Source organism: Podarcis filfolensis (assembly GCF_964270895.1).
Source record: "Podarcis filfolensis genome assembly, chromosome: 1".
NCBI classification, from domain to species: domain Eukaryota; kingdom Metazoa; phylum Chordata; class Lepidosauria; order Squamata; family Lacertidae; genus Podarcis; species Podarcis filfolensis.
In genome coordinates, this window is record NC_139604.1 from 92,391,025 (window position 1) to 92,417,932 (window position 26,908).

General features: G+C 42.0%; 1 protein-coding gene across 7 annotated transcripts in view; it reads left to right on the top strand.

Annotated features, from left to right (window-relative positions):
• Window positions 1–26,908, top strand: part of LOC310759461 (cytosolic phospholipase A2 epsilon-like) — a 61,131-nt gene that overhangs the window by 24,531 nt on the left and 9,692 nt on the right. For 5 of the 7 annotated variants that reach the window (XM_083606742.1, XM_083606741.1, XM_083606745.1 and 2 more), the window contains 13 exons: window positions 5,351–5,487; window positions 6,665–6,796; window positions 7,420–7,460; window positions 7,771–7,813; window positions 10,860–10,926; window positions 11,691–11,845; window positions 12,019–12,114; window positions 14,764–14,801; window positions 15,201–15,336; window positions 18,094–18,230; window positions 23,129–23,351; window positions 24,385–24,499; window positions 26,175–26,312. In XM_083606742.1, the coding sequence (XP_083462868.1) occupies window positions 5,351–5,487; window positions 6,665–6,796; window positions 7,420–7,460; window positions 7,771–7,813; window positions 10,860–10,926; window positions 11,691–11,845; window positions 12,019–12,114; window positions 14,764–14,801; window positions 15,201–15,336; window positions 18,094–18,230; window positions 23,129–23,351; window positions 24,385–24,499; window positions 26,175–26,312 (1,458 nt within the window). The other 2 variants (XM_083606747.1, XM_083606746.1) reach the window with 2 other exon arrangements.

The following is a 26,908-nucleotide window of genomic DNA, read 5'->3' on the forward strand; positions in this document are numbered from 1 at the left end:
ATGTCAGATGGTTTGGCGGTTGGATAACTCAATATCCTCCAACATTTCTCAGATGGAATTAGGGACATCCTAAGGAAAAGCAGGGCATTCTGGGATCAAATCAGAAACCGGGATGGTTTCTGTAAATCCGGGACTGTCCCTGAAAAATAGGGACACTTGGAGGTCTGGTTTGAGGCCGAATGAAGGCTAGAGGAGCAATCCTTTGCTTTAACACACCACACTCTCACTGCAGCTGAAAGGTAAGCTTTGAAAAACAGGATGGAAGTGAGGCTTACTCAGAAAGGCACATGGTTAGTTGCAAACCCAGCTGAAATTCAAAGGAATTTTGTCTCACATTGTAAAAAGTTAATTATTGCTTTATTGCTGAACTGTGTGTACTATGGTGCTTCTTTTTTCATTTACTGTAATATGTTTTCTGTACAACATGTCAGGATTGCTATGATAACCGACAGAAAAGTAGGCATTTGTGCTGGGTGTGTGTCCTCCGACGTAAGTACCAAACCTAATTATCGAGAAAAACTGTAACATCCTTAGGCAGTTTCTATTAATTAGAATTGTATAATTTTGAATTTAAAAGAGCAGTAGCTTACAGAGGCAGAAAACTTGATTACATCTTGCATGAGCTATGATAGCTATCCTGTAATTTGAATATGAAGGCTGTCAGGAGGACAGTGATTTGAGGAGCATCTCAGTTACATATCAGATATAAAGAAGGCACAACACAGACTGCGATAATGGTTACGTGAATTATGGAAGTTGGGAAAGGGCGTGGGAGGAGTTTATAGCAAAACTGTAGATCAGATTGAACTTCTGCCAATTGCGCTCATTCATGGGGAGTGCTGGGACATCACTCGCCCAATAAAGGAGGAGAGCCAGAAACAACAATATATACTGTACATGACTCTGGCACAGGAGCAATGGTTACCATGAAGAAGTTCAGACATGAACATGATGCTAGCTCCCATCGTTCCTGAACATTGGCCAAACTAGTTTCAGCTGACGGGAGTTGAAGACCAGTGCTATTTTTCTAGAAAAAGAGGTGCTGGAACTCACCATGAACACCTCCCTCATTCTCTTAGAATGGCAATGGCGCCCAACCATGAGGTGCTGGAACCGTGAGGTTCCGGCGAGTTTCAGCTGGAAAAAAAGCAACCATGCTAGCTACCCTGCTCTAATTCTATTACAGAGCCGATCCATAATATAGGCTTCTGTTTGTTTTTCTATAAACATACAAAGGCCCATCTAGTCTGGCATCCTCTTCTCACAGTGGCTAAGCAGGTGCCTTGGGGACCATAAAAAGGCCCTGAATGCAACTGTGCTCTCCCCACTTGTGTTTCCCACCAGCTGGTTTTCAGAGGCATTCTGCCTCCGACCAAGGAGAGGGAATGTAGCCATCGTGCCTGGTAACAGTGGATAGCTTTATCCTCCATGAATTTCTCTAATTCTCTTTCAAAACTGGGGCCACCGCTACATTTTATGGGACAAATTTCATAGGTCAACAATGTGCTGTGTGCATTGTTGTGTGCATTTCTTACTTTTTTGTCTTGAATCTTTCAATGTATGAGAGAGGGAGAAAAACCTCTCCCCCTCTGCTTTCTCCAGACCATGTATGGAGCAACACCATCTTCCGTCAGTGGCGGAGCTTCATGCTCTGGCACCAGGGGTGGAGAGCAGGCAGGGGTGGGGCTGGTGCACGTCCCGGGGGCGGGGCAGCTGCGATGGCACCATGGGATCATGCTGCCGGGGGCGGTGTGCTCCCCCCGCACTCCTCTTCCTCTGCCAATGTCTTGAGTATGTCCTGTTTGCGAAGATATCAGTGTCCCACTGGTTCTCTCCATCCCATAAGGCTTATATTATGCAATCTCTAAGACCAGGAACTCTACCCTGTCCATTTGGCTTCTAGCATTAGCACAGAAACACCTATACATGTGGCCACAGCACCACCTGCATCCCCTATCTCTCTGAATTATTTATCCTGCATTTTATACTGTGAACCACCCTGAGATCATATGATTAAGAGTGGTATATATAAATCTAATAAATAATAACAGTTATGTCCAGCTCGCAGATAGTCATAGATGTGACAGTCTGTTCATCCTTCTAGATAACTCCACATCCCTGCTGGCTTTCTACCTGCATAAGTGCCTTTGGGGGTTTCTGAGTTATTTTGGGAAATTGAGATTCGTTTAGTCACGAAATGGGAGGCCTCTGGCCTCCTAGCCCTGCTGATGAACTCGCTTGGCTGCTTAACTTCCTTGTTACATTAGCTTGACACTTTGTCGCTGGGGCTGACACATCACGTCAACTGGGAATTCCCTCTTGTTCCTTGTCCCTTGCTAGATTATTCTAAATCTATACCTCGCTCCAGATGCTGATGCAGCCAAATAGATTCAGGGCAGCCCAACTTTTCATATTAAGTGGATCATAGGAGTATTTAGACATGGAACTCATGGTCCGCATACTGCCTTGTCGCTGGGGTGGGGGTGGGGTGGAGAGCAAGGCCAAAATTGGATGCCGTCCCCCCAACCCTCATGCTGCTTCCCAAAGCTGCATAAACGAGGTGTCAAGCTTTGAGAAGGAGACACGATGCTATGGCAGAGTCCTAGAGCTCTTCTTTCTCCTTCCCAAAGCTGGAAAAGCTCTAATTAGGCTTTGGGAAGGAGCAGGAGCTGGTAGTTCTGGAGCAAGACTTGACTTCCACGTAGAAATCTTGTCAAATACCTTGTGCTACACTTCTACATGACCATCAAATGGACTAACATGCCACTATGCATACATTTGTATGCACAGGAGCAGTTTGCATATGCATGAAATCCCACTCTCTTCCTCCTTAAATGTTCATGGAATGTCTGAAAAGGACGATTCTCCTTTCTGTGCCACTGGTAAACTCTACTATATATAGTCCAGGGGTGGCTAACCTCCACCCCCCGCCCCCCACCCCCCGCCGGTTGTTGCTGGTCTACAATTCCCATCAGCATCAGTCAGCATGGCCAATAATCATGGATTATAGGAGTTGTAGTTCAGCAACCTAGACAGCATCTTAAAAAGCAGAGACATCACCTTGCTAGCAAAGGTCCTTATAGTTAAAGCTATGGTTTTCCCAGTAGTGATGTATGGAAGGGAGAGCTGGACCATAAAGAAGGTTGATCGCTGAAGAATTGATGCTTTTGAATTATGGTGCTGGAGGAGACTCTTGAGAGTCCCATGGACTGCAAGAAGATCAATTCTTAAGGAAATCAGCCCTGAGTGCTCACTGGAAGGACAGATCATGAAGCTGAGGCGCCAATACTTTGGCCACCTCATGAGAAGAGAAGACTCCCTGGAAAAGACCCTGGTGCTGGGAAAGATAGAGAGCACAAGGAGAAGGGGACGACAGAGGACGAGATGGTTGGACAGTGTTCTCGAAGGTACCAGCATGAGTTTGACCAAACTGCGGGAGGCAGTGGAAGACAGGAGTGCCTGGCGTGCTCTGGTCCATGGGGTCCTGAAGAGTCGGACACGACTAAACGACTAAACAACAACAACATCAGAAGGGACACCTGTTAGTTACCCCTGCTATGTGCAATTAGCTGAGAGCAGGTGTTTCTATATTGCCTTGCATGTTTGCTCATTGTTTGCATCCATCATATATTAATTGATGTTTGCATCCATCATATATTAATTGATTAATTGATGCATTGTTTGCATCCATCATATATCCATCATATATTAAAAGGGCAATTCACCAAAGGCTTGGTTAAAGAGGAATGTTTTTGCCCTACACCACAAGGTTAATAATGAAGGTGCCAGGCTGCTTAAGAGGCTTCTTTGATCTCTTTAAAAAACTGCTTTCCTGTACAAAGGGAATTCATTTTTTTCTATCTTCAAGCACTATTACTCTTGTGCTAAGGAACTTGTAACTCTAAAAGTGGAGCAACCTCTAATGATAATAATGTGTTGATTCCTTTAATAATAACAATGCATTATAACCTCAAAATATAATGTGGTTTGGCCTGAAATACTTAATTAGTTTAAGCCTGTGGAGAGCTGTTAAATGGGTGATTTATGATAGCTTTCTAAAACAAAACAAAACAAAACAAAACAAAACAAGAGATGTTCCATCATAAGGAAACAAACATATTGTGCTTAGTCATCATTTCTTCTTAATATGAATTTCACCTGCCTCTGAGAGAAATAGGACAACAGGAACAAAACATGGTTTTTATATCCTATATATGTCCTACTGACTTAGCTCTGACTTGTGAGGTCAAAAGCGGCAAGGGGGAAAAACGCTATCAGGAAGGAATGTTGTAGATTGTCCATTCATTAGACTTTGTCAGATGGGTGGCATAACAACAACAACAGAGCCACGCTGTCCTATAATAACTATATTATTTTCTTCAGGCACTTTGAAAAGTGGCAAGTGATTATTTATGAATAATTTACTAATTAACTACAAAATAACTCTTCACTTCTTGCCTGTTTTCTAAGCTCCTCAAAGAATCTGATGCAATCTGCCACAGCACTAGCAAATAAGCTTTTTGGGTGCTGTGTATCTATGGCTTTGTGCCACTGACATACCAAATTGACTGAAAATATTACTGTGGGATCCTTTTTGCTACTCCTAAAGCCTCCACTGTTTGTAGATGAAATAAGTGTTATATAACTTTGCCATGTGACTGGAGTAACGTATGGGTGGGTAAAAAATAGAGACAACTCACATATACTGAATCCTAAAGGCTACATCAGTACGGTCCTACATGCTTATTGGTCCAGCTGATTAGCATGTAATGTCAAACCATGATTTAGCATTACAAGGATGAACTGCAGCGAACCACAGGCTGCTGTGACTCTTTTTCCTCCTCTTTTTGCTAGTCAGAGCCTCCACCTAAAAGGCTACAGGAAGTCATGGAATCCTTCAAACAGGAGACATGACCTTTCCCACATCTACAATGGAGTTTAACTGCCTTGACTTTTGAGCCACAGGTTATTTGCTAGGCTTCCAGGATAACTCTATAACCCCCAATGGACAACAAGAAAGATATGTAAGCCAGAAAAAATATGCATGACCCTATGATATACAACCACCCATACAAGTGAAATATGTATTTCCACATATAATATGCAACAGTGCATACAAGTAACCAGGGACAATGAAGTCCAATTCTTTCACAGTGCTTATGCAATATAATAGATTTTTATGATATAAAAATTAAAATGGATGAGCACAGAGAAGGGATACAATGAAGAAGTGACTTGGTTTCCATGTATTCTCTTGTAAACACTGTGTGATCATGACAATGGTAAACATTAAAGTTAAGGATTTAATGTGGCCTAATAATGCATCTTAAATTGACTCTTTTTAAAACAGTTAGCCAGTCTGATTGCTATGTGAGCTTGTACCTGCCAACAGCTTCATTTGAAAGACCTCGGACCAAGACTGTTAAGGACTGTAAGGATCCAGTATGGAATGAAACCTTCTACTTCAGGATACAGACACGGGTCAAAGTAAGGCACAAAGTCAACGATTAATAATTTGTCTGAACTCCTCAGCCATATTTAGAATACTGTTTTGCTAAGTTGTTACCTACAAAGGACCCACCAAAATCATTGCTTATTTGGGTACAGAGGATGAGAAGGTTGTTAGTTATTAACCTTAAATCTATTAGCAGCTATTAGTCATGACAGGTGGAATAGAATGTCCCAAATGCTCTTTCTTTCAGGGCTTATGCTGGCACCTTACCTCACATAACCTACCCTAGCTGAGCCAGGGTTGGGCCCTTATGTCAGCATATCTCTGGCAGAGCCAGGAACCTGTTCCCTGAGCTGGAAATTCACCACATCCCAGCAGATCTAGGGTTAGGATTGTGTTCTTAGACTTTCAAGTTGCCACAAGACACACTGTTGCTTCAACTGTTGCTATGTTAGTATACACTGGGTACTACTGCAGCTATATGTTACTTCAAGATGTAAGCCATTGTTCGAGTAAGAATAAATAACTGATTCAGATTTAGAAGATAGTTTATGCCAGTTTTCTCTCTTTCATGTCCACATACCTTCCGGTGCCTTTTCTGTCTTCCTTTCTAATGTATGGAAAGAATGGGCCGACCCATTCTTTTTTCTAGTTGTTTGGGCTTTGTGGTCCAGAAGCAAGCCTTGATGACTGTCAAGGCTCTGGGAAAGCTCTCCTCTCCTGACTGCAGCAAGAGCATAGAAAACAAGGAGAGTCCCTTTTTATTCAATCCTAAGAGACAAAAGAATACAACACGCCTTAACATGGCATTGCTCCAAACTGGGCTCCTCCTCCCACATTTCTAACAACAGCAGCCCCCCTTACGGCAGCTGTTTGTAGCCAAAAGTCTCTGATTCTGTTGTTCCTACACCCTTAATGAACACCGAGTTCTGGGAGAAGGGGGATCAGAAATACTCTCCAGTGACAATGGGTCAGCTGGCTGCCCTGTCGCAATTCCCCCCTCTTCTTCTAACATCTTCCAACTCCTTTGTTTGTCTATCTCCGCACTGTGACCTTCCTCAGACTCCTCAAAGCCCTGCTGTAAATCAAGGCTGCCTCCCTCTTCTTCTGCAGCGTCAGGAGAAGGGTGTGTGTGTTCCCCACCAGCCTCCTTCTCCTTCTTGCCCTTTTTGTCCTATCCTTGACAATGACCAACTTTGCTTCTATTTTCAGAATGTTTTGGAGATGATGGTTCACGATGAAGACCACTGCCTTGTGGATAATAATCTCTGCACTGTTCTCTTTGATGTTTCCAAGATCCAGCTTGGAGAAAGAGTTTGCCTCACATTTCCACTGGATCCAAAAGTAAGAAGGTAGAACCGAAGGCTGCTGGGAGGGCATTATTAACAGGTGGAATCGCCTTGAATAAAAAGCATACAGTGGTACCTCGGGTTAAGAACTTAATTGGTTCCAGAGGTCCGTTCTTAACCTGAAACTGTTCTTAACCTGAAGCACCACTTTAGCTAATGGGGCCTCCCGCTGCGCCGCCAGAGCACAATTTCTGTTCTTATCCTGAAGCAAAGTTCTTAACCTGAAGCACTATTTCTGGGTTAATGGAGTCTGTAACCTGAAGCGTATGTAACCTGAAGCGTATATAACCCGAGGTACCACTGTATAGTATAGTAGGGGAAAGGGCATATGAGAATATTTAACAAAGACAAAAGGCATTATGTTATGGGAAATTGCTTGCAAAAATGTGTATATCAGGAGAAATGCAAACAAATGTGTATGATGTGGAAACTGATGTGGAAATGAGATGAACTGAAATGTGAAACAGAGAGAAACTGAAATGGAGAGGTTTGTCCACCCTTCCCAATTGATCCATTCAGCAATGGGATTTATCATACTTACACATGGACCGTTTCTTTCAGTTAACAGTTGAGGAAAACATTATCTCAAACCAAAACAATGTAATTATCCTTTTACAGATTCCAGAAACTCTGGAGGTAGAGTTTAGCCGGGAGAGCATGTAAGTACATCCCAAACAATGCAATATATTTAAGAATATATAACACTAGAAAATAAACTTCGGAACTGTGTTACATATCAAATCAGATGGACCTGGAGCTCAAGTTTCTTGTGATCTGGCAAAACATTGCCAAAGGGTAACTATCAGATAAATGTATTTTTTTCTAGTCTTGTTGTAATTAGATTACATGATCTGGGCTATGTTGAGTCAGTTACATTAACATGGAATGTCAAACTAGCAACTAGAAACGTAAATTTCCATTACCAAAGACCAGATATGACATGTCAAATATATTTATTTTGTTTTGCAGCCCAGTTCCTGATGAGCATATTGTTACTAATGGCGTATTAGTGGTAATCTCATTTTTAAAAAAATGATTTCTATTTTTACAAAAGTGATATTTAAATCATATCTGTTATGGGTATATGATTGTGGTATCTCGCTACAGTTCCAAAAGTTCTTGCTTCTAATATCATTCGGCCACACATTTCGGGGTGGGGTGGGGGTGGGATTTCTGGGTCAGAAGGCTAGTGTGGGGAGGCAAAGTGTTCCTTACAGAGATTTTATTTTAAAAGAATATTCAGTGAACATGGCACATTAGAAACCTGCAAGCTATGTGGTCACTTATTTCTACGGAGATAGTCCAATCAGCAGCCTGGGAAATTAGCAAGGGCAGCAATATGTTGGGTGCATGGCGCACAGGCTGAATTCTAAACGAGGTCTAAAGCATGCGCCCCTCAGTGAAACTCCCAGTTTGATGTAACACAGGATAGTTACGAAAGATGTAGCTTCGGTGAACCGCCCCAAGTTCTTCCAATGAAGGGCAGTATATGAAAATGAATGAAAGAATGAATGAATAGTTTAATACAACAAGTGTGATGATAATGATTAGATTAATTACCCACCCTTCACTGAAGCTAATAATCTGTGGGATGTGAGTAGGGAATCAGATGCAAAAGAGCAGTGCCGGATTTACGTACAAGCTAAACAAGCTATAGATTAGGGCCCCACTCTTTTGGGGGCCCCCAAAAAAATTAAAGGAAAAAAATACTGGATGTACATTTCCAAAATATAAGATAAAGAACAAATAAAATAAAAGCTACATTCAGCACAGTGTTTTGTGTTGTGTAGGCACTATGATGTAAGTAATGGGCCCCGCCTCCTAGCCCGCTCCCTAAAATATCACTGGTTTGCTGATTTCTATATATAGGGTGCCTACATTCTGCATGGACTGATTGCATGGCAACATGTGCAAATGGCTTTAGATACCTATTAGGTCCATAAATTACCATATAGCATATATTCAACACAAAAAACAGCGATAATTTGTTGTTGACAAAGGACAGCTGGACATATAAAGGGTCCCATTACCTTCAGTAGCTTAGGACCTCATTAAACCTAAATCTGGCCCTGTAAAAGAGAATAGAGCTCCTACATATGTAATAGAAGTGTGAAAGAGGAGATTTCAGAAAGGCATGCAAGTTACGCCTGCAGAAATTCCCTCCTCCACACAACTTTCTAAGGTGGAAGTGGCTAGACATGTGGGAAGAAATAGAGCGCGATGTGGTTACTGCAGATAGGAAATAGCATCATGAAACCATGACACATCATCATATATGATAATAATATGATAATATATATAATTGATAATATATGATCAATATATGATCATATTAGACCCTAAAATATAATAAAGGATTCAAAATCTGTCCTGTACATGCTCATGAAGCAAACCCAGTCTCTGATTCGTCTGAAAATTAAGTCCTATAACTATCAGATTGTGGGATGCGGGTGGCGCTGTGGGTTAAACCACAGAGCCTAGGGCTTGCCGATCAGAAGGTTGGCAGTTCGAATCCCTGCGACAGGGTGAGCTCCCGTTGCTCGGTCTCTGCTCCTGTCAACCTAGCAGTTTGAAAGCATGTTAAAGTGCAAGTAGATAAATAGGTACCGCTCTGGTGGGAAGGTAAACGGCGTTTCTGTGCGCTGCTCTGGTTCGCCAGAGGCGGCTTAGTCATGCTGGCCACATGACCCGGAAGCTGTCTGTGGACAAACGCCGGCTCCCTTGGCCAGGAAAGTGAGATGAGTGCCGCAATCCCAGAGTTCTTCACTACTGGACCTAACAGTCAGGGGTACCTAACTATCAGATTAACCCTGGGACCTTTGCGTGAAGGATGGGTAATAAATAATAATAAAATATCCGTGACCATTTCAAATATATACTTGAAGGTAATAAAACCACCGATATTCTATTTCATTAAATTCTAGTCATTAAATTTTATTAAATACACTGATTAAAAGTAGATTCATATAATGAAGCATCTGTTTATTATGGTCAGTGACCAGTAGAGTCTCTCTCATATATATAAGACTTTGGCTGAAAGTGATGAGATGTTATGAAGCACACATACCTGCATGCTCTCCTCCTTGGCAACATCTTCTACTACAAAACATGTGACATTATATCTGATCTCTTGGCCCACACAAGTAGTAGCTAATAAAACTGACTGGGGTTGTGGATAGAACACCATAATGATGTCATGCTACCTGTTTTATATTAGCAGATGTCACTGTGGGGAGAGGAAGGAGAGACATGGGCCTATATGAGACAGAAGCAGGATCCCTGGTGTGTTGAGTCTCTGAGTCAAAATTATGCAGCCAGGTTCTGTGCATGTGTACCAAGAAATATGCACTTATGATAATTACTCAAAAGTAAGGCCCACTGTATTCAGGGGTAAGCGTGCTTAGGACTGCAGCTGTAATTTATGGTTAAGATCATTTCTAGAAGCTTGGTCAATTCTTTTCACATTTGGGCAGGAGGACTAAGCCATTTCACAACAAAATACCATCGAATGAGTTCATCATGTATGTCTCTTGTGGCTTAGCAGTCACTATGTTTATGCACATTTATGTTGATGTCATGCATTTACAACTGGCAAACAGCTCTGGCACCATCACAGGGATGATGAACCTTTTTTCAGTCGAGGGCTGCCTTCTCCAGAGCTTTCCAAACTTTTCATGTTGGTGACACACTTTTTAGACATGCATAATTTCTCGACACAGTAAGTCAGTTTTACTAGCAAACCGAAGGGTGACTAACCGCTTTCCAGCCCTGGGAGCAGCGTGGGGAGCGTTCATGTGACACACCTACATCAACACACTAATGTGTAGTGTGTAATCCATCAGGGCCCCTTAGTTTCAGCTCCCCCCCTTCCCCCTCTGCCCACCATTTTGGGCTCTCCCATACTCCCATGAAATGGACTGAGGGCCATATGCCAACCCCTATTCTATAACTTATTGGCATATTCCAGGCTTGTTCTAAAGGACCTGTTACATCACAGCTACGTCGTGACCAGTAAGGTTTTACCTTATGCTCTTTTATTTCCCTTTCTCCTCTTATAGTCTCGTGAAATTTCCTGCTTGGGTATACAGGTGAATGGAGGGACAGCAATGAGGAAGAAACAAGGAGGTTAATATGTACCTTTATGTATAGCTATAAATAGATTTACAGTTAATGGTTTCAAAGGTTTTATCATTAAAACCCTTTACTTGCTCATTAAAAGTCTCATTGCTGGACCTTTGCAAACAAACACTTTGGTTATTTTGCTATTTTAATGTTGTTGTTGTTTAGTCGTTTAGTCATGTCTGACTCTACGTGACCCCATGGACCAGAGCACACCAGGCACTCCTGTCTTCCACTGCCTCCCACAGTGCAAGCAGCCAAGAGAACACTCAAAGTTGGGTGACCAGTATTTAAAACCTCTGACCCCTCCTTCAAAACTGGCAACAAGCAGTTCTCCCCAGTGACCCGATTAACCAATACACTGCCTGGGTCCCTCCACAAATCCGCCCAGCAACAATGGGGTGGCTTGTATCCCCCACCACAACACGCGCTCTCTGCTAGGGAGAACACGTTTTACATACCTACACATCTGGAAGGGAGAGTGAGGTCACATGAGAATGGCACTGACACCAGTAAGATTAGTTTGGACCAGGAGTCACCAAAATGGGGCTTTCCAGATGTTGGATTGAAGCTCACGTCAATACTCATCCGGCATGGCCATCAGTCAGAGGAGATGGGAGTTGTAGTCCAGCAACATTTTGAAGGCAGCACGTTGGCTACCCTTTTGCTAGAATCTTTGTTTGCTTTTTTTAGGGGAATTTATACATGCTCATGAACTGAATAAAGCTATGTTGTGACAATTACATCAGGGTTCTTTATGTCCTTTGTAGAGCAAAACTTCACATTCTCTGTGAAGGGATCCTATGAAGAGAGCCAGGACTTTACGTTCGGCTCTGAGCTGTGCCCTGCTGACCCTCTTGTGTTTCACTGCATCAAGAATATGGAATCTGCACTGGAGATTGAACCAGCAAAGAAGCCACGCTTTGTACGTTTTTAAATCATCTCTTCAATTTAAAAAGCAATGTAAAGCTACCTCCACTGTATAAAATGCTTTCATTTTACATCAAAATACTGAGGAGGCTACACTTTCTCAAGACATATATATGGTCTGGAGAAAGTGTGCGAGCATAATTTTAATTTTTCTTCTTTCTCTTTTAGTGTACTCCTGGTGAAAGTAATGATGCAAATAAAAGACTTTGCTTTACTTTGCCTCTTGATTCACTTAGTATGGAAAAAGAAGTGACCATAGGCAAGGTAAGTATTGTTTCATAGTGGAAGAGGAAAATCGGGGAGGAAATATATTTATTTATTTTAGTATATGTGCTGCCGAAATCATTTGTTTATTAACAAAATTCATACACCACTTGATTGTGGGGAAAAAAATCCTCCAAGTGGTTGTTCTATTTACAAATAGAAGATGAATAGCAGAAGATTAGTCAGTAAGCAATTACATACTATCCATCAGTGTTTTGTTTCCCCCCCAAAAAAATATTCATTTTATAAAAACAAGCAATACAAACAAATTCTTGTCTTATCCTTATTTTTTCTAAACATTGTTAAGTGAGCTTCCCCAAGTGCCCCCATCTGATTTTCATTTTACCTCATGTTTAGCAGTTTACATATATCATAATTTTTAACCATTTTTTAATCACACTTACTTAAAATCTTCACATATTATCCCTTGCCAATCATACTATTTTAAAATACACTATCTTCTACTTCTAACCCTACAGCCTATATCCACTTCCGAAGCTATTCTAAGATTTAAATATTAACATATTTTTTCAAATATTCTTTAAACTTCTTCCACCGTCTCTTCTCTCTGGTCCCGGAGTCTCCCAGTGTGTTCGGCAAGTTCCATATAGTCCATCATCATCATCTGCCATTCTTCGATAGTTGGTACATCTTGTTTCTTCCAATTCTTCGCTAATAATATTCTCGCAGCTGTTGTGGCATACAGGAAAAAAAGTAACATCCTTTTTGGGGATTTCACCCCCCTCTATCCATCACAGTGTTAAGGGGGTTCAGTTAATTGTAGCAGGACCATAGAATCTATAATTCCATGATACCACAGGAGGCTGCCTCATACCAGAGCCATGTCTGTCTAGCTCAGCATTGTCTATGCTAGTATACCCCAATCTGGTGCCCCATCCAGATCTTGTGGACAATTTCCATCAGCTCCAGCCAGCATGGCCAATAGGCAGGGTGAATGGGAATTGTAGTACAAAACATCTGGAGAGCATCAGGGTGAGGAAAGCTGATCTATACTGACTGGCAGAAGCTCTCCAGAACTGGGATCTTTCCCAGTCTTACCTAGAGAGCCTGGGATTGAACCAGAGCCTTTTTCTGTGCAAAGTACCTGCTGTACCTCTGATCTTATCAAGCTGGTGATGATAATTCTATGCAAAAATGTAGAGAAACTGGAATGGGCAGGACAAATTTGTTGATTGTTCAGTGTCTGGAAGTACAAAATCTGGGGCACAGAAGGTACAACATTTAGGTATGGGGAAATTGCACCCAACATGGTCCTGCTATAAATTATGTGGGCAGGATGATGATGATACAGAAAGGAACTGTGCCACTGCTGCATTTGTATGATTCCTTCACACACATTGCCAGAAAGCCATGGGAATAAATGAAGGGAAGCATCTCACACACCACTACCAGTAAGTGTGCAAGGGAGAACCTGTGGCACTTCAATTCAATTGGACTCCAATTCACATCCGCCAGCATGAAAAAATAGGAATTGGAGCCCAACAACTTAATGACACCTGCTTTTTCAAACTTGAAGAAGTGATTCATACATTTTGCCTATCATGCTTGTGAATAGGATGACTGCAGTCAATGGAGAACTTAGCTCCTTTAAGAGTTGTGTAGAACAAAGTGATTCAATGAGCAAAACCTTTTCTCATCTTTGGATGACAGACTATACGTGTTTATGTAACCTCATCCACACAACTATTAAAGGTCCAGTTGCTGTTGCTACTTGTGGATTAAATTCTGGTGGAGATCTCCCTCCCTCCCTCCCTCCCGCCCGCCCCCCCTCTCTCTCTCTTACACTCACACACGCTAGTGATTTCTAAAAGTTGCATGGATTGTTCTGCAGCTCCTAATATTACTTCATGGACTTCACCAGTATTTTGTCTAAAAGGGCTAGATCAGGGGTCGGCAACGTGCGGCCCATGAGCCAGAAGCGGCCTGCGGAGGCCATTTAACTGGCCCACGAGCCGCCCCAGAACTAAGTCGCCTGCTCGGCGAGTCCCAGTGTGCTGCGCTAAACTGGTGCAGTGCGGCGCAGGGACTCTCTTCCGCGGCTCCGGAAATCGCTTCTGCGCATGAGCAGATGCTGGAAATCGTGTCTGCGCATGTCCGTGGCACCGGAAATTGCCTCTGCACATGCCCAGATGCCAGAAATTGCTTCTGCACAGGCAATTTTCGGCGCTGCAGACATGTGCAGAAGCGATTTCTACTACTACTACTACTACTACTACTACTACTACTACTCATACTCCACCCATTTGACTGGGTTGCCCCAGCCACTCTGGGTGGCTTCCAACATTTATAAAAACATAATAAAATATTAAACATTAAAAACTTCCCTTTACTGGGCTGTCTCCAGATGCCTTCTAAAGGTTGTGTAGTTGCTTATCTCCTTGGCTTAGGGGTCGCATAACTCCATACCCTCCAATATTTCTCTGATGAAAATAGAGATGTTCTGAGGAAAAGCGGGACATTCCAGGATCAAATACAAGGCCCCATTTTGCTAGCCCTGAATGGAGGTATGTGTGATGTGTGGCTGCTGCCTGCTTTCCTCTGGGGATACCAGGCAGTGTGTCATACAACAAACAGTATGTCATGTTATGGCAGGTTACTGACAGCATTCCATCTTTTCTCTCTCTCTAGGACAAAACAGTTGATCTATGTGTGGACGTGAAAGAATGGTAACACGATAGTGTTAATTTTACCCAACTCTGCCTACTTGACTTCTATTTACTATCTGAAATATATATCTAAATAATTAGAGGATGATAGTACATTGAGAGAGGCTCCTAGGATTTGGCCAGATTTGGTACATGAAGTATTTACATGAAACTAGTAAATACCAGCTGTGGGGGATAATATAGAGAATGAAGTTTAACTCTCCCTCTGCCAAGGTCCCGAAGCTGCTATTGGCCTCTAAGAGGGGTCAATGGAAGCTTTCCTTGAAATGGAAACATTTGCTTTGGATACGTGTTTTTTGTTGAGACTGTGGCTCTTCATAAGAAAATGATAACAAATGGAGGGTGGGGAGGATGCAGTGCACTGATGCTTTCTTTGTTCTGCTCTGGCCTATGTGCAAGGCTGAAAAACCTGGATGTGCGTTTGGGGTATGAACTATGTATGGATGAACAGACAGTTATACAGAAACGGAAGAAGTTTGTTGCAGCTGCCCTGGAAAGGGCTCTTGGCTTAAAGAAGGGCTTACAAGATCATGAGGTACGTAGGACAACATTTTGCTTAATAAATATTTGGTATGGAGGATTTAGCCTCTCTCTCTTTTTTTTACCAAAAGATGCTTCGTAGGCACAGTTTGACTGTGTTTTTTTTAATTTGTGTGACTGTTTTCAGCAAATAAAACAAACAAACAAACAAATAAATAAAATACAGCAAATCCACTATTTACGGGATACAGTAAAGGCTGAATTCACCATAAAGGGATATATTTGAACACGTATGAACACAGGATGGAATCCGGTTGCTGCTCTGTATGCTGTTGCTCCTCCAGACAGATTTTCAGAGAGCACTGGGAGCTGCAGGTGAGAGGGGAAATTGGTCAAACTTTCCTCCCACTATCAGTAGACACAATGGCAGACTTTGGCACACCCCCCCCCCACTGCCTCTTGCACTCCATTCTAGAGTATCATTGTGGTGCCCCAGCAGTGTGGCACCAAGTGTGGCTGAACCGGTGTGCTACCCTAAAACCGCCTCTGGTAGACATGTTCCACTGGGGAAACCCTTTGTCTGCCCATAGCTTGGTATTGCCTGCTTTGAGTGACAGTGGTTTTCCCAAGTCCCTGGCATTACGTTGGTCTTAATGAACTCCCAAGCCAATGGAGATGCTTGGGATTAAATTGTGGACCTTATGCAAATGTGTGCAAAACTCAGATCTGCGGGTATAGGGCAGTATACAAATTAAACAAACAAACAAAATGTACCACTGATCTATAATGCCTCCCCATGAGAGACAAGCAGAAGATATAGGGGCAGGGTGTGGTTGGTTGTCTGTGGTTGGCTGCAGTGGGGTTTGTTTGCATTTGTGAGGGGAGAGGGCTTGTTGAGTCAGATAAGCCAGATTGATTCATATGCTGCTGGTGGATTGTTGTTGTTGTCTTGTTGGACTATGTTTGTGATAAAGGGGAATCATACTGGGGTGAAGGCACCCTCTTCTGTTTGTCCCCGTGTCAGTTTCAGTTGGTTAGCTTTTATAGTAAGGCCGCTTCCCATACAATTTGATACCATTGGTCCATGTTTACTCCTGACAGGTCTCTCCAGTGTCTGGCTATGAGGTTTCTGGTTGCTGAGAGTAGGTGGGTTATAAGCTCTGTATAATGTGAGTGGTCATTATGATCTTGGAAGATGTTCAGTAGGGCCAGTTCTGGCGTGAGTTCTAATGCCTGTTTAGTTATTTTGCATATTTCTTGTAGAAGTGCTGTCCAGAAGGGTTGGGTTTTAGGGCATTCCCACCACATGTGGAGGTATGTGCCTATAGATCTGCAGCCTCTCCAACATCTTGGTGAGTTTCCTGGTCGTATCAGTGCCAGTTTCCATGGTGTTAAGTACCACCCGTAGGTGAGTTTCAGAGTGAGTTTCCTTCTTCTGGCTGATGTGGACTTAAAGGGAGGTTTAGATCACATTCTAGTCCATTGGGTGGGGTTTATTTCATAGCCTATGTCATGCTCCTATTGTTTTTTGATTGCATCAAAGGGGTTTGTGGGATTTTGGAGCAGTATGTTGTATATTGTGGATACCATCCCTTTGCTGTCTCCGTTTGTTGTCAGGAGAAGGTTTTCGAAGATGGTCAAGGACCTAGTGTAGTTTATTCTGCCACTTATGGAGTTAGGTTGGGGGAATCCTGATTGGGAGGGTTTGGAATAAGTAGGTTAGATTTGGGAGCGTGATCATTTTGATCATGGGTATTTTGTCTATGAGGGTGAATTTTGGTTTAAACCTTTTATTTCCATACTCGTGATATCTGGGGCTGCTCAGAGTCGGATTGCTAGGCGTTCCAGGGCCAAGATGAATAGGAAGGGAGACAGTGGGCATCCTTGTTTTGTGCCTCTTTGGATTGCTGTGCTATTGGAGTCCATATTGTTAATTCTGCATTTTGCTGAGGCTTGGGGATAAATTTGTTTGAGGGTTTGTAGGAAGTTGGGGCCAAATTTCATGTTAGTTAATACTGCTAATAGATATTGCCATTCTTTTTTTTAAATTGGGTTTTATAAACAAGAATAATGTTATACAAACAAGTGTACCAAGTTTTCTCATGTCATTTGTATATCACAAAAATAGCATAATAAATTGGAAAAATATCTACAATGTATGTATTATTATTAGTGGTCAATCACAGCTCATGAATTGGTTTAAACAATTAGGAAGGAAGGAAGGAAGGAAGGAAGGAAGGAAGGAAGGAAGATATTTCCATTCTAAGCAATCAAAGGCTTTAAGGATGTGCCATTGGTGCTGCCGGTCCTCAGGAGCTCCACGCGGTTGTGGCGTTTGCCATCTTGCCTTGCCGGAACTCTCCCAAAGTTCCATTTATTAATCTTACTATCCTTATTGTGAAACAGAGAGGAAGTTGGTCTAGCAGGCAGTGACAGAGCATGTCTCCATGCCGCCCTTTGTGTGTGTGTGTCTGTGCCCTGCATTGGGGTTGGAGTGAGGTGCGGGGGATGAATGGAGCCCACCACACCCACCCAGACCCTGCCACCGCTGGAGTGACACCAGCCCCGAGTGACATGATTGTTGCACCCTTCATGCACTGCCCTCCCCGGATCTGAACCTTGCTTCCTTCAGAGGATGTACAACTGACTTCAATATCAAAATCATATTAAGAGTGACTTCAGCATCCTATTTAGAAAGAAAGAACAGGGGCTGTGAGGACCTCATCATATTATCCCCGTGTATTACTTTTAATCATTGGTTTCTTAATGCACCCTAACATTTGATTATTAAAAAATGTTTTATGTTGAACAGGTGCCAGTGGTGGCTGTCATGACAACAGGAGGAGGTGCCAGGGCATTCACAGCTTTACATGGCAACCTGTATGGTCTTCAAAAATTGAATCTTTTAGATTGTATTTCATACATCACTGGATCATCTGGCTCCACATGGTAAGGATGGTGCAATGACAAGTTCCCTTTTGACATTTGTGACTAAACAGTGGTCCATATATAGCTGCCCAGAAACTTTTCTGTGAAGGGGAACATGGAGAATAGCCGGTGTGCTGTTAGAAACTTGCCAGGCTTGAAAGTAAGTAAAGTGGGACTTCTGGGGTGGCGCCAGCGGCAATGGCGGACTCCCTCTGAACTGGAGGGACCAGCTCCGCGCGAAACAGGTCGTTACCGCTATGGCGAAGCGGGGACCCTTTAAAAAATCACAGGCGGATGAAGCCTGTGACCATGGGACTCGGTGGGCACCTTTAGCGCCCCCCCAACCCGCAAAGGAACCCATTAACGGGTTCCGAAGCGAAGAGGGGGAAGTGGTGCGGTGCTGTGAGTCAACTGCTTTTTCCGTGGAGCGAAGCCGCATAGCCGTTGCCGGAAAGCGCTGCCTTTTTCCTGGGACAATTTGGCATCTAAAGAATCACCCGTGAGTACTTAAACCTTGAACAACTGGACTTTAAAGAAGGATTGGCCAGTAGAGAGGAATTGGACTCAAAATTTATTTCAATTTGGTACTGAAACGGGAAGGTCTAAACAGGAAGTCAGCCTTCCGTTTCTTTGTAGTCAGAATAAAGCAAAGAAAATGTAAACTAGAGCTTAGAAAATTATTTTTAAAGGATTGGCTTTCATCGTTTAAAATCGTGGAACCCCCCTTCGGTAGCAGGAGAAGAAGGGGGATCTCTTTTTGGACTGTTTAAACCTGCAGAAGTGAGTTTGAAGTAAAGTAACTTTCCACCGTCCTGATCCTGAAGCGGAGTGTCAGGACCGACGTTTGAAGCTCATTGACCAGAGACAAATGTTTTTGACAGATAGCTAAAAGAAAAGTAATATAGTGATTCCATTGTTTCCTTTCGCATTTCAAAGGAACAAATATTGACAGAATATCTTAAAAAAGAAACTTTGTTGCTATTGTTCTTAAAAGAAAGAATAAACAGAAGTTTTCCCCCTAGAAGGAGACTGTGAAACTGTAACCAATTTCAGGAGCTTGCAGCTGCTACAGATTACAATCGTGGGAAAGGACTTGTGACCTTGTAGGACAATGTTTTCAGAAGCTCTGTTGGGTGCTTTCTGTAAAATAAATGCCCTATTGGATCAGTTAAGCCAGAAGACGGATCTGATGACTAATGCGGCCAGAAATTTTGAACAGGCAGTAGGAAACTACAACGAGCCTACCCAGGAACTAAAACAGGAGTGTGCTATGACAGCACAGATGAGAGGAGAGGATGCTGCTGAATCCTGGGTGCCAGAAATGGAGGGAGTTGTGGCCCTGCAGGAATATGAGCCTCTGGATTTGATAAATGAATTTGGAAAAAACCAGATTTGGAAAGATAAAGTTTGGTTTGGTTTGGAAATGGGGGGTTGGATTGACCCTCCCATGCAGGGATGTTTGGACTTTCTGAGTCTGGTAATGGGCCGTCAGATGTTAGGAGTTGTGGGGGCTCTTAATTTTGGAGGGAATCTGAAACAGGTGTTTAAATAATACATGGAGTTTAGTCTGGACTATGGAAATGGGGCTGATCTGCTGAAAAGGGTCAAAAACATTACTAAGATGGAGTTCCCACGAGTGAAAGGAAAATATGAAGAAGAGTCGTGGAAGGGACATGGAAGAGACTTGAGGGCCTCGGATATAAGGATACCAGGTTAATGCGCTAGATTAATGGGACAAAAAGGACTGGCAAAATCCGGGACCAGGGGGAGGGGACGCTGGATGAAGATTGGATTTGTTTTACTTTTTTTTGTATCATTAGGACTGTTTTAAAATAATTGATGAATGTTAGAAAAGTGTTTAAACGGAACTACTTGGTTCTAGTAAGAATGTTTAAAGAATTAGGTTAATGATATGGTTATGAGAAGTTGGTAAAAATAAGATTTGAGTTTTAAGTTTTAAGGTTTGCTATAAGACAAGATGAAAATAGATTAAGGTAATGTAAGGACAAAATATTATGAACTATGGAAAGGATTTGCTGTGATAATTATTAACCAGGATACAAGAAAGGGGAGGAGGAGGAGGTCAAAGAAAGAAGGTAATGAAAGTTGAAAATTTGAGAATGATGGATGTATTTTTTCTTTCTATTTTTCTGTTTTGTTTTTTATCTTTTTTTCATAATAAATTTTTTTTAATAAATATTTTTTTTAAAAAAGAAAGTAAGTAAGTAAAGTGGTGGTAAAAGCTCACAACACAGGCTTAGCCTATAAATCCTCTATTGGGTCCCCCCCTCTTTTCTGTAGAATAGCTTCTAAAGCAGGCATAGGCAAACTCGGCCCTCCAGATGTTTTGGGACTACAACTCCCATCATCCCTGACCACAGGTCCTGTTAGCTAGAGATGATGGGAGTTGTAGTCCCAAAATATCTGGAGGGCTGAGTTTGCCTTTGCCTGCTCTAGAGGGCAGTGCACCATCAAGTGACCAACCAGCTACTGCAGGCAACTGAAATAAAACGTCCATTGCTGTTAAAATGTTTGAAATTTTGCAGACAAATAAATTCAAAATTCAGTAGAACTTTTACTGTGATACCGAATAACTAATACTGAAGAAAGGCAGTTTCTTTCTGTGCTCTTAATGCTTGTAGACTGTGCTGCATTTATATCAACATAATACCAAGGAAGGAAATAAGCAACTTAACGTGCTGTAGAGGGAACATCTCAGGCATCCAGAAACTCAGAGAATAAAGTGCTGGATGGGGTAGGGAATGGATGGAGGGAGTGGAGAGGGAAAGCGAGGTAAGTTGATACATTACTAGAGCACCAAATGAATTATTAGTCATGAGAGGCAATGAAATTATTGATATATATTATCTGTTTCAGGAATGGGGAACCTGTGACCCTTCAGATGCTGTTGAACTCCAACTCCCATCAGCCCCAAGCATTCTGGCCAGCTGTCAGGGTTGGAGTCAGTGTCAGTCTAGCAACATCTCTGGGCCACTGGTTCCCCACTTCTGGTCTATTTGCTTCCTGCACACTCACCCATGATGCTAAAACTCTGATTAAGGAGGAGAAAAAACATGCGCAATGTATTAGATTAGGAAATGAGCCTTGTTTAGATGTGATAAACTGACATGCTGGTTAATATGTGGGAATTTCTTGTTCATCGAGGGAGCTCATTGGTTGTCCTTGGGCATTCTCTTATCTTTTATGTCATTTATCTTTTCTCCAAACAGGGTGGAGGTGACGCTAAATCCCTGATCTAGGCTCGTAAGAGAAAGGGTGGGATTCAAATATAAATCATTCAGATATAAATACTGTTGTGGTTTTTGTTTTTGTGAGGGGGCAGGCGGTGGTTAACTATATGGTGCCTGAATCTCTTATAATTCCTGGATCCAGCAATGGAGAACTCAGTTGTTGAATTAGCCAGACAAAGTACTGCCTAAGCATGGTCATTATTCTGACAAAGGAAGTGGCCTTGTACCAGAGGGCAAATGAGTAGCTTGCTTCCCTCACCTGCCTGGTAGTGAGAAAGACAAAAGCCAGTGTTTGTGAGTGAGCTGATCTTTGAAGCATATATCCTAGATACACCACAGTCTTTGCTGCCCCTCATTCCAAGGAAACTGAACTCTGCGTAAGCGCCTGAAATCCCTGGAATTTTGCACTATTCTGAGACAAGGGTGCCTGTATGATATATGGTTTATTTACATATATATGCAACCTGAGCCTACGATGGAGGGGCTCACAGCATTAACACCTCAGAAGGTCTTTTCTTCTCCCATAGTCACAGCGTTGGATTCTAGCAGTCTCTCACACTCTCTGGCTTCTGCCTGCTTCTACCTCAGCTTACATACACACTTACACTTTTAACCCAGCACCTACACAGGGACAGCTTATTCATTTCGAGCAAGTTTCTGGTCTTCACAATCTCTTCAGGCCTTCCTCTTTCTCCGTGGTGCACTTTCCCAGTCCCAGTTCCATACCCAGACAGAGTGAATGAATGAAACTTTATTTGCGTCAGCCATTGGCCATAGCAACAAAAGAACATTGCGATGCACACAGAACCAAATAAAAAGTCGATTATATAAAGCACAGTTTAGGGTCCTGAATCAGCAATCAAATCTATACCCAGACAGCTTACTCAGTCCTACTCAGTCCCTACACTTGGCATGCCTAAGATGATGGGTTTCTGACACGCCCGGGTGCGAGCGTCAGTACCAGAGCTGCCCTGCTCCTTGCAGCAGTGTACAACAGTATACACCATCTAATGCCACTGGCTTCATAGCCAACCCGGAAGTCTTTTATTTTCAGTCCCTTATAGTTGCACTTTGTTTATCTTTAGCCTTTATCCAGTTTTGGGAGGGGGGGGGGTGTAGTTTTTCGGGGATTATATATATATATATATATATATATATATATATATATATATATATACACAGTCTTCCTTTTTCCTTTTTTTCGGGGATTTTATATATATATATATATATATATATATATATATATATATATATATACACACACACATATACAGTCTTCCTTTTTCCTTTTGCTGACTGCTGAGCTCTTTCCTTAGGCTTTGACGTTATTTGCACTGAAAAATCCCACGGGCGTATCAAATTCTTTCCAAGCAACAACAACCTAGCCAACTTTTGCATGTTTTTCTGGTTTTTCATAAAGAGAATTGGCTTTTTTGTTTTTTTTTGTTTTGCTTTACTGATAATATTCAGTATGTCTCATAGTAATTTATTTTACACTCCCATTATTTTACACTTTCAGGAAGTTACTATCTCTCAGCCTAACCTGCTTCACAAGTTTGTTATGGGAACAAAATGGAGACAGGGAGAGCCATATACTCCACCTGTGGAGGAAAGGCAGAATATAAATGAAAAAATGAAAAAAATAAATAAATAATTCATCTCCCCTAGGGCCTTATCCAATCTTTATGAGAATGCTGACTGGTCACAGCAAGACCTTTCAGGAGCAATTTCAGAGGCTCGCAAGAGTATCACCAAATGCAAGCTGGACTTGTTTTCCCTCCAAAACTTAAAGGAATACAGTGATGCACTGGAACATCGGCAAAAGGAAGGCTACAAAACATGTGTCACTGATCTTTGGGGACTTTTCATTGACAAAGCATTGAGCAACGGGGTAATATATATTTCTGTTTTTATTCATTTTCTATTTTCTGAAATTAAATCTGAGAGATGATGATGATTCACAACATAAAATTTCAAAATGAGAACTCAAAATGCATAATAAAGACAAGAACCAAGATCAAACACAAACCAATAACCCCATTTAAATGGCCCTGGAATGTTAATCAGTCACTGGTTAAAAAGGAATGCTTTTATTTGGCCCCTAAAGATAAATAATGAAGGCGCCAGGCAAGCCTCTCTGGGGAGAGCATTCCACAAAAGGGGAGCTACCACAGAAAATACCTATTCTCTTGTTGCCACCCTCCAGACCTCTCATGGCAGAGGCATATGAATAAGGGCCTCAGATTATGATTGCAGGGTCCAGGTTGGTTCATATGGGGAGAGGCGGTCCTTGAGGTATTGCAGTCCTGAGCTGTTTAAGGCTTTATCGGTCAAAACTGGCACTTGGAATTGGGCCCAGAAACTAAGTGGCAGCCAGTGCAATAATGCCAGGATCAGCGTAATGTGCTCAGACCATCTTGTCTTGATGAGCAACCGGGCTGCTGAATCCTGCACTAACAGCAGTCCTTCAAAGACAGCTCCACATATGATGCTTTTCAGCTATTTAATTCAGAGTTTACCAGAGCCTAGCCAACAGAAGTTGCCATTGGGTTGAATCTATAGCTGCTCCTGAAATTCTCCACCAGTCCTACTGGCTGGCAGAAAGCTGTGTGTGTGATTTCACAAAATATTTTCCAGGCATCGGCTAAAATTCTCTTAATATTTTAAAGGACCCCTCCGCCCCCCCAAAAACACATTCTCAGCTAATTCCTCAGAGGAATTTCAACCCATCTTTCACTTCAGATGAGGCCTGTTGGGCCTGAGAGATGGTTGAGATAAAGCGTTTTTAGATATGCGGATGAAATCAGGGTTAGGGATTAAGTTTGGCTTCTCACCACCCCTTCCTAATATTTGTTACTGCCTATAGGATTGGATTTCCTTGCCGTTTTAATAATTTAGTGTTATTTAAACCATTATTTTTAAAGAGATGCAGCGACACACTCTCAGGGCAGAAGCGTGCCCTGACTCACGGTCAAAACCCCCTGCCTATATACATGGTACTCAACACCAAGGACAACTATAGCCTTGCAGAATTTAAAGGTAATGTTATCCATATTGCATTTGATTTGAAACTGAAAAAGCTCCCACGGTGACTTGACTTACCATTGACTTTATGATTAACCCTTTTTCATATTTAATGTATTTATTTATATACCACTAAATGCCACAAGTATTTATACAAGTATAAAAACTAGTTACATAAGCAAGCATGAAAATCTGCTCCGAAAGATGCCTCTTGTATTGAGGGATCTGTAAAAACAGCACCCCTTCATAGATTGAAGACCTTTAGAATGCAAAGGGGGACCAGAATATCACTTCTGTGCTTTTACGTCACACCCTGATAGGTCTTGGTCTTGAGAAGAGGTGTTTACCTATCCTTTCAGCTGAGCGTCCTAAGAAAGAAGATCTCTCTTCCAGCTAAAGCAAGATAAAACTAGTACCTGCTCACGGGACATGAGGCCTAGCTGAACTGTGTGAGATCTGTGCTTTGCATGTCACGGCACCAGTAAGGCCAGGGATGGGGAGGCCAGAAATATCTTCCCCTTCTTACACCAGGAGCCTTCCTTATTTCCAGAGCAGGTCATGTGACCATCCAGAAATGTTTGCACTTGCACTCAAAATGGTGATTCTAGCCTTGGATACCTATGGAAGCAGAAGGCTACCTGACCCCCACTTCTTGGAGGTGAAGTTCTAAAGTGAGCTTAGATAGCAGTTCCAATTTGGTAAGGTCAAATTAGCCAACCCACCATAAGAGAAAGATAGTGGTGACAACTTGGTAACAAGGAACACAGACGACTGCAGGTAGTGATTGGGCGACTGCCCCTTTATTTCCATGGATTAATCTGCTTTGTTTCCCATGCCCTTGGATATCCACAAAGTCTAGGGAGTGTCTTGGATATCCTCACTTTTCTGAACAAGAGGGCTCTTGCTTCTTTTTAATGAAAAGGCTGTTGTGCAACAGATCCTCATTATTGTGGCAGAGAGGAGTTCCGCAAACAAAGGATCCAACACACTATTTATGGTAGCTTCCCTACATCTACCGCTTTAAATAATTGTAGCTGAGTTGAATAATTATCTCAGATTATTTGAAGACAATCTTGTAATGCATTTAATTAAGACTTAACCAAACCGGGGTCCTCCAGCTTCACTGCTCTTTCTGAATGCTATAACATTGGGGCAACATCTTGGCAATCTATGGAGGGCTTGTAAGAGGATCAAGAGTACAACAAACTTATCACTTGCAGCGCTAGTATTCCCAGGAATTCCCAGTATCTGGGGTGCTTTTTTTCTTCTGTTGAACCCCAGAATGTGGGCATGAACCTTTGCCCTAATTCTGATGGAAGATAATGTCACAACATCACATAGCATCACCATGAAGTCAAAGAGAGTCAAGTCAATGCTATCTGACATCACTTTTGAGCTTTCTAGGAAGGTAAAATGGTGCCCACCAGCTGAGAATGGGGACCACAAAACACAACTCTCCTCTCATTGTGAACTGAAAATTATTTTTCCTCAGTTTTTAAAATATTTTTTGTATCTGTTCTAATAAAACATTGTGTATATGGTTCTGCTTTTCTTTCTCTTTTCTGACATTCAGGTCAGGTCCTATATCTGCTATGATAAATAAGTTACTCAAAATGCAACAACCACAAACCCAGATTTCACCAAAGCAAACTTTTAATTTGAACCTATAATTGCTTTTGTCCTGTTATAGAATGGATGGAATTCACTCCTTTTGAGGTTGGAATAATAAAATATGGGGCCTATGTTCGTGCTGAGGACTTTGGAAGTAAATTCTTCACGGGACGGCTGATGAGGAAACTTCCAGAATCTGGAATCTGTTTCATGAAAGGTGACTTAAATTCTCTACTTTTACAAACATGAGCTGCAGATACCATTTTCAAGGTACTATAATGTTAAAAATCCCTCCAATTCCCATTAGAAGAAAAAAAATCTGACTTTAGCATGAAGGTTTGTTTACTGCCTAAAAATCACAAAGGCTATTCTACTCTACATACTTGCTTAGCAATAAGCTCCACGGACTTTAGGATAGTGTGAAAGAGTTGAGCTTTTGCTGAGGCAAATAATTGCCCAGTTCAGCTTATTCACTGAGGAAAATTTACACAATGTGATTTCTACATCCCTTGTTTTCTTCATGTAAGCAACACTTACGTAGTTGCCAATCAGTATGCAAAACAGTACATTCTGGATAAAATGAGAGTGGCGTAGCAAAAACCACCCTGATTTCACATTAAACTATCCATGCACAGATAAATAATATAAAACAAACAGATGGGCATTAACCCTACATGCATCTTGGAAGTAATATTGCTAGGAGTCTGATCTCATATGCATGCATTTAGTGTGTCTCCCTCAATTTACACTTGTTCCTAAAGCCTTTTATTCTGTTTCCATCTGCTCAACTATCTGCTGTGTTAAAATATTTTT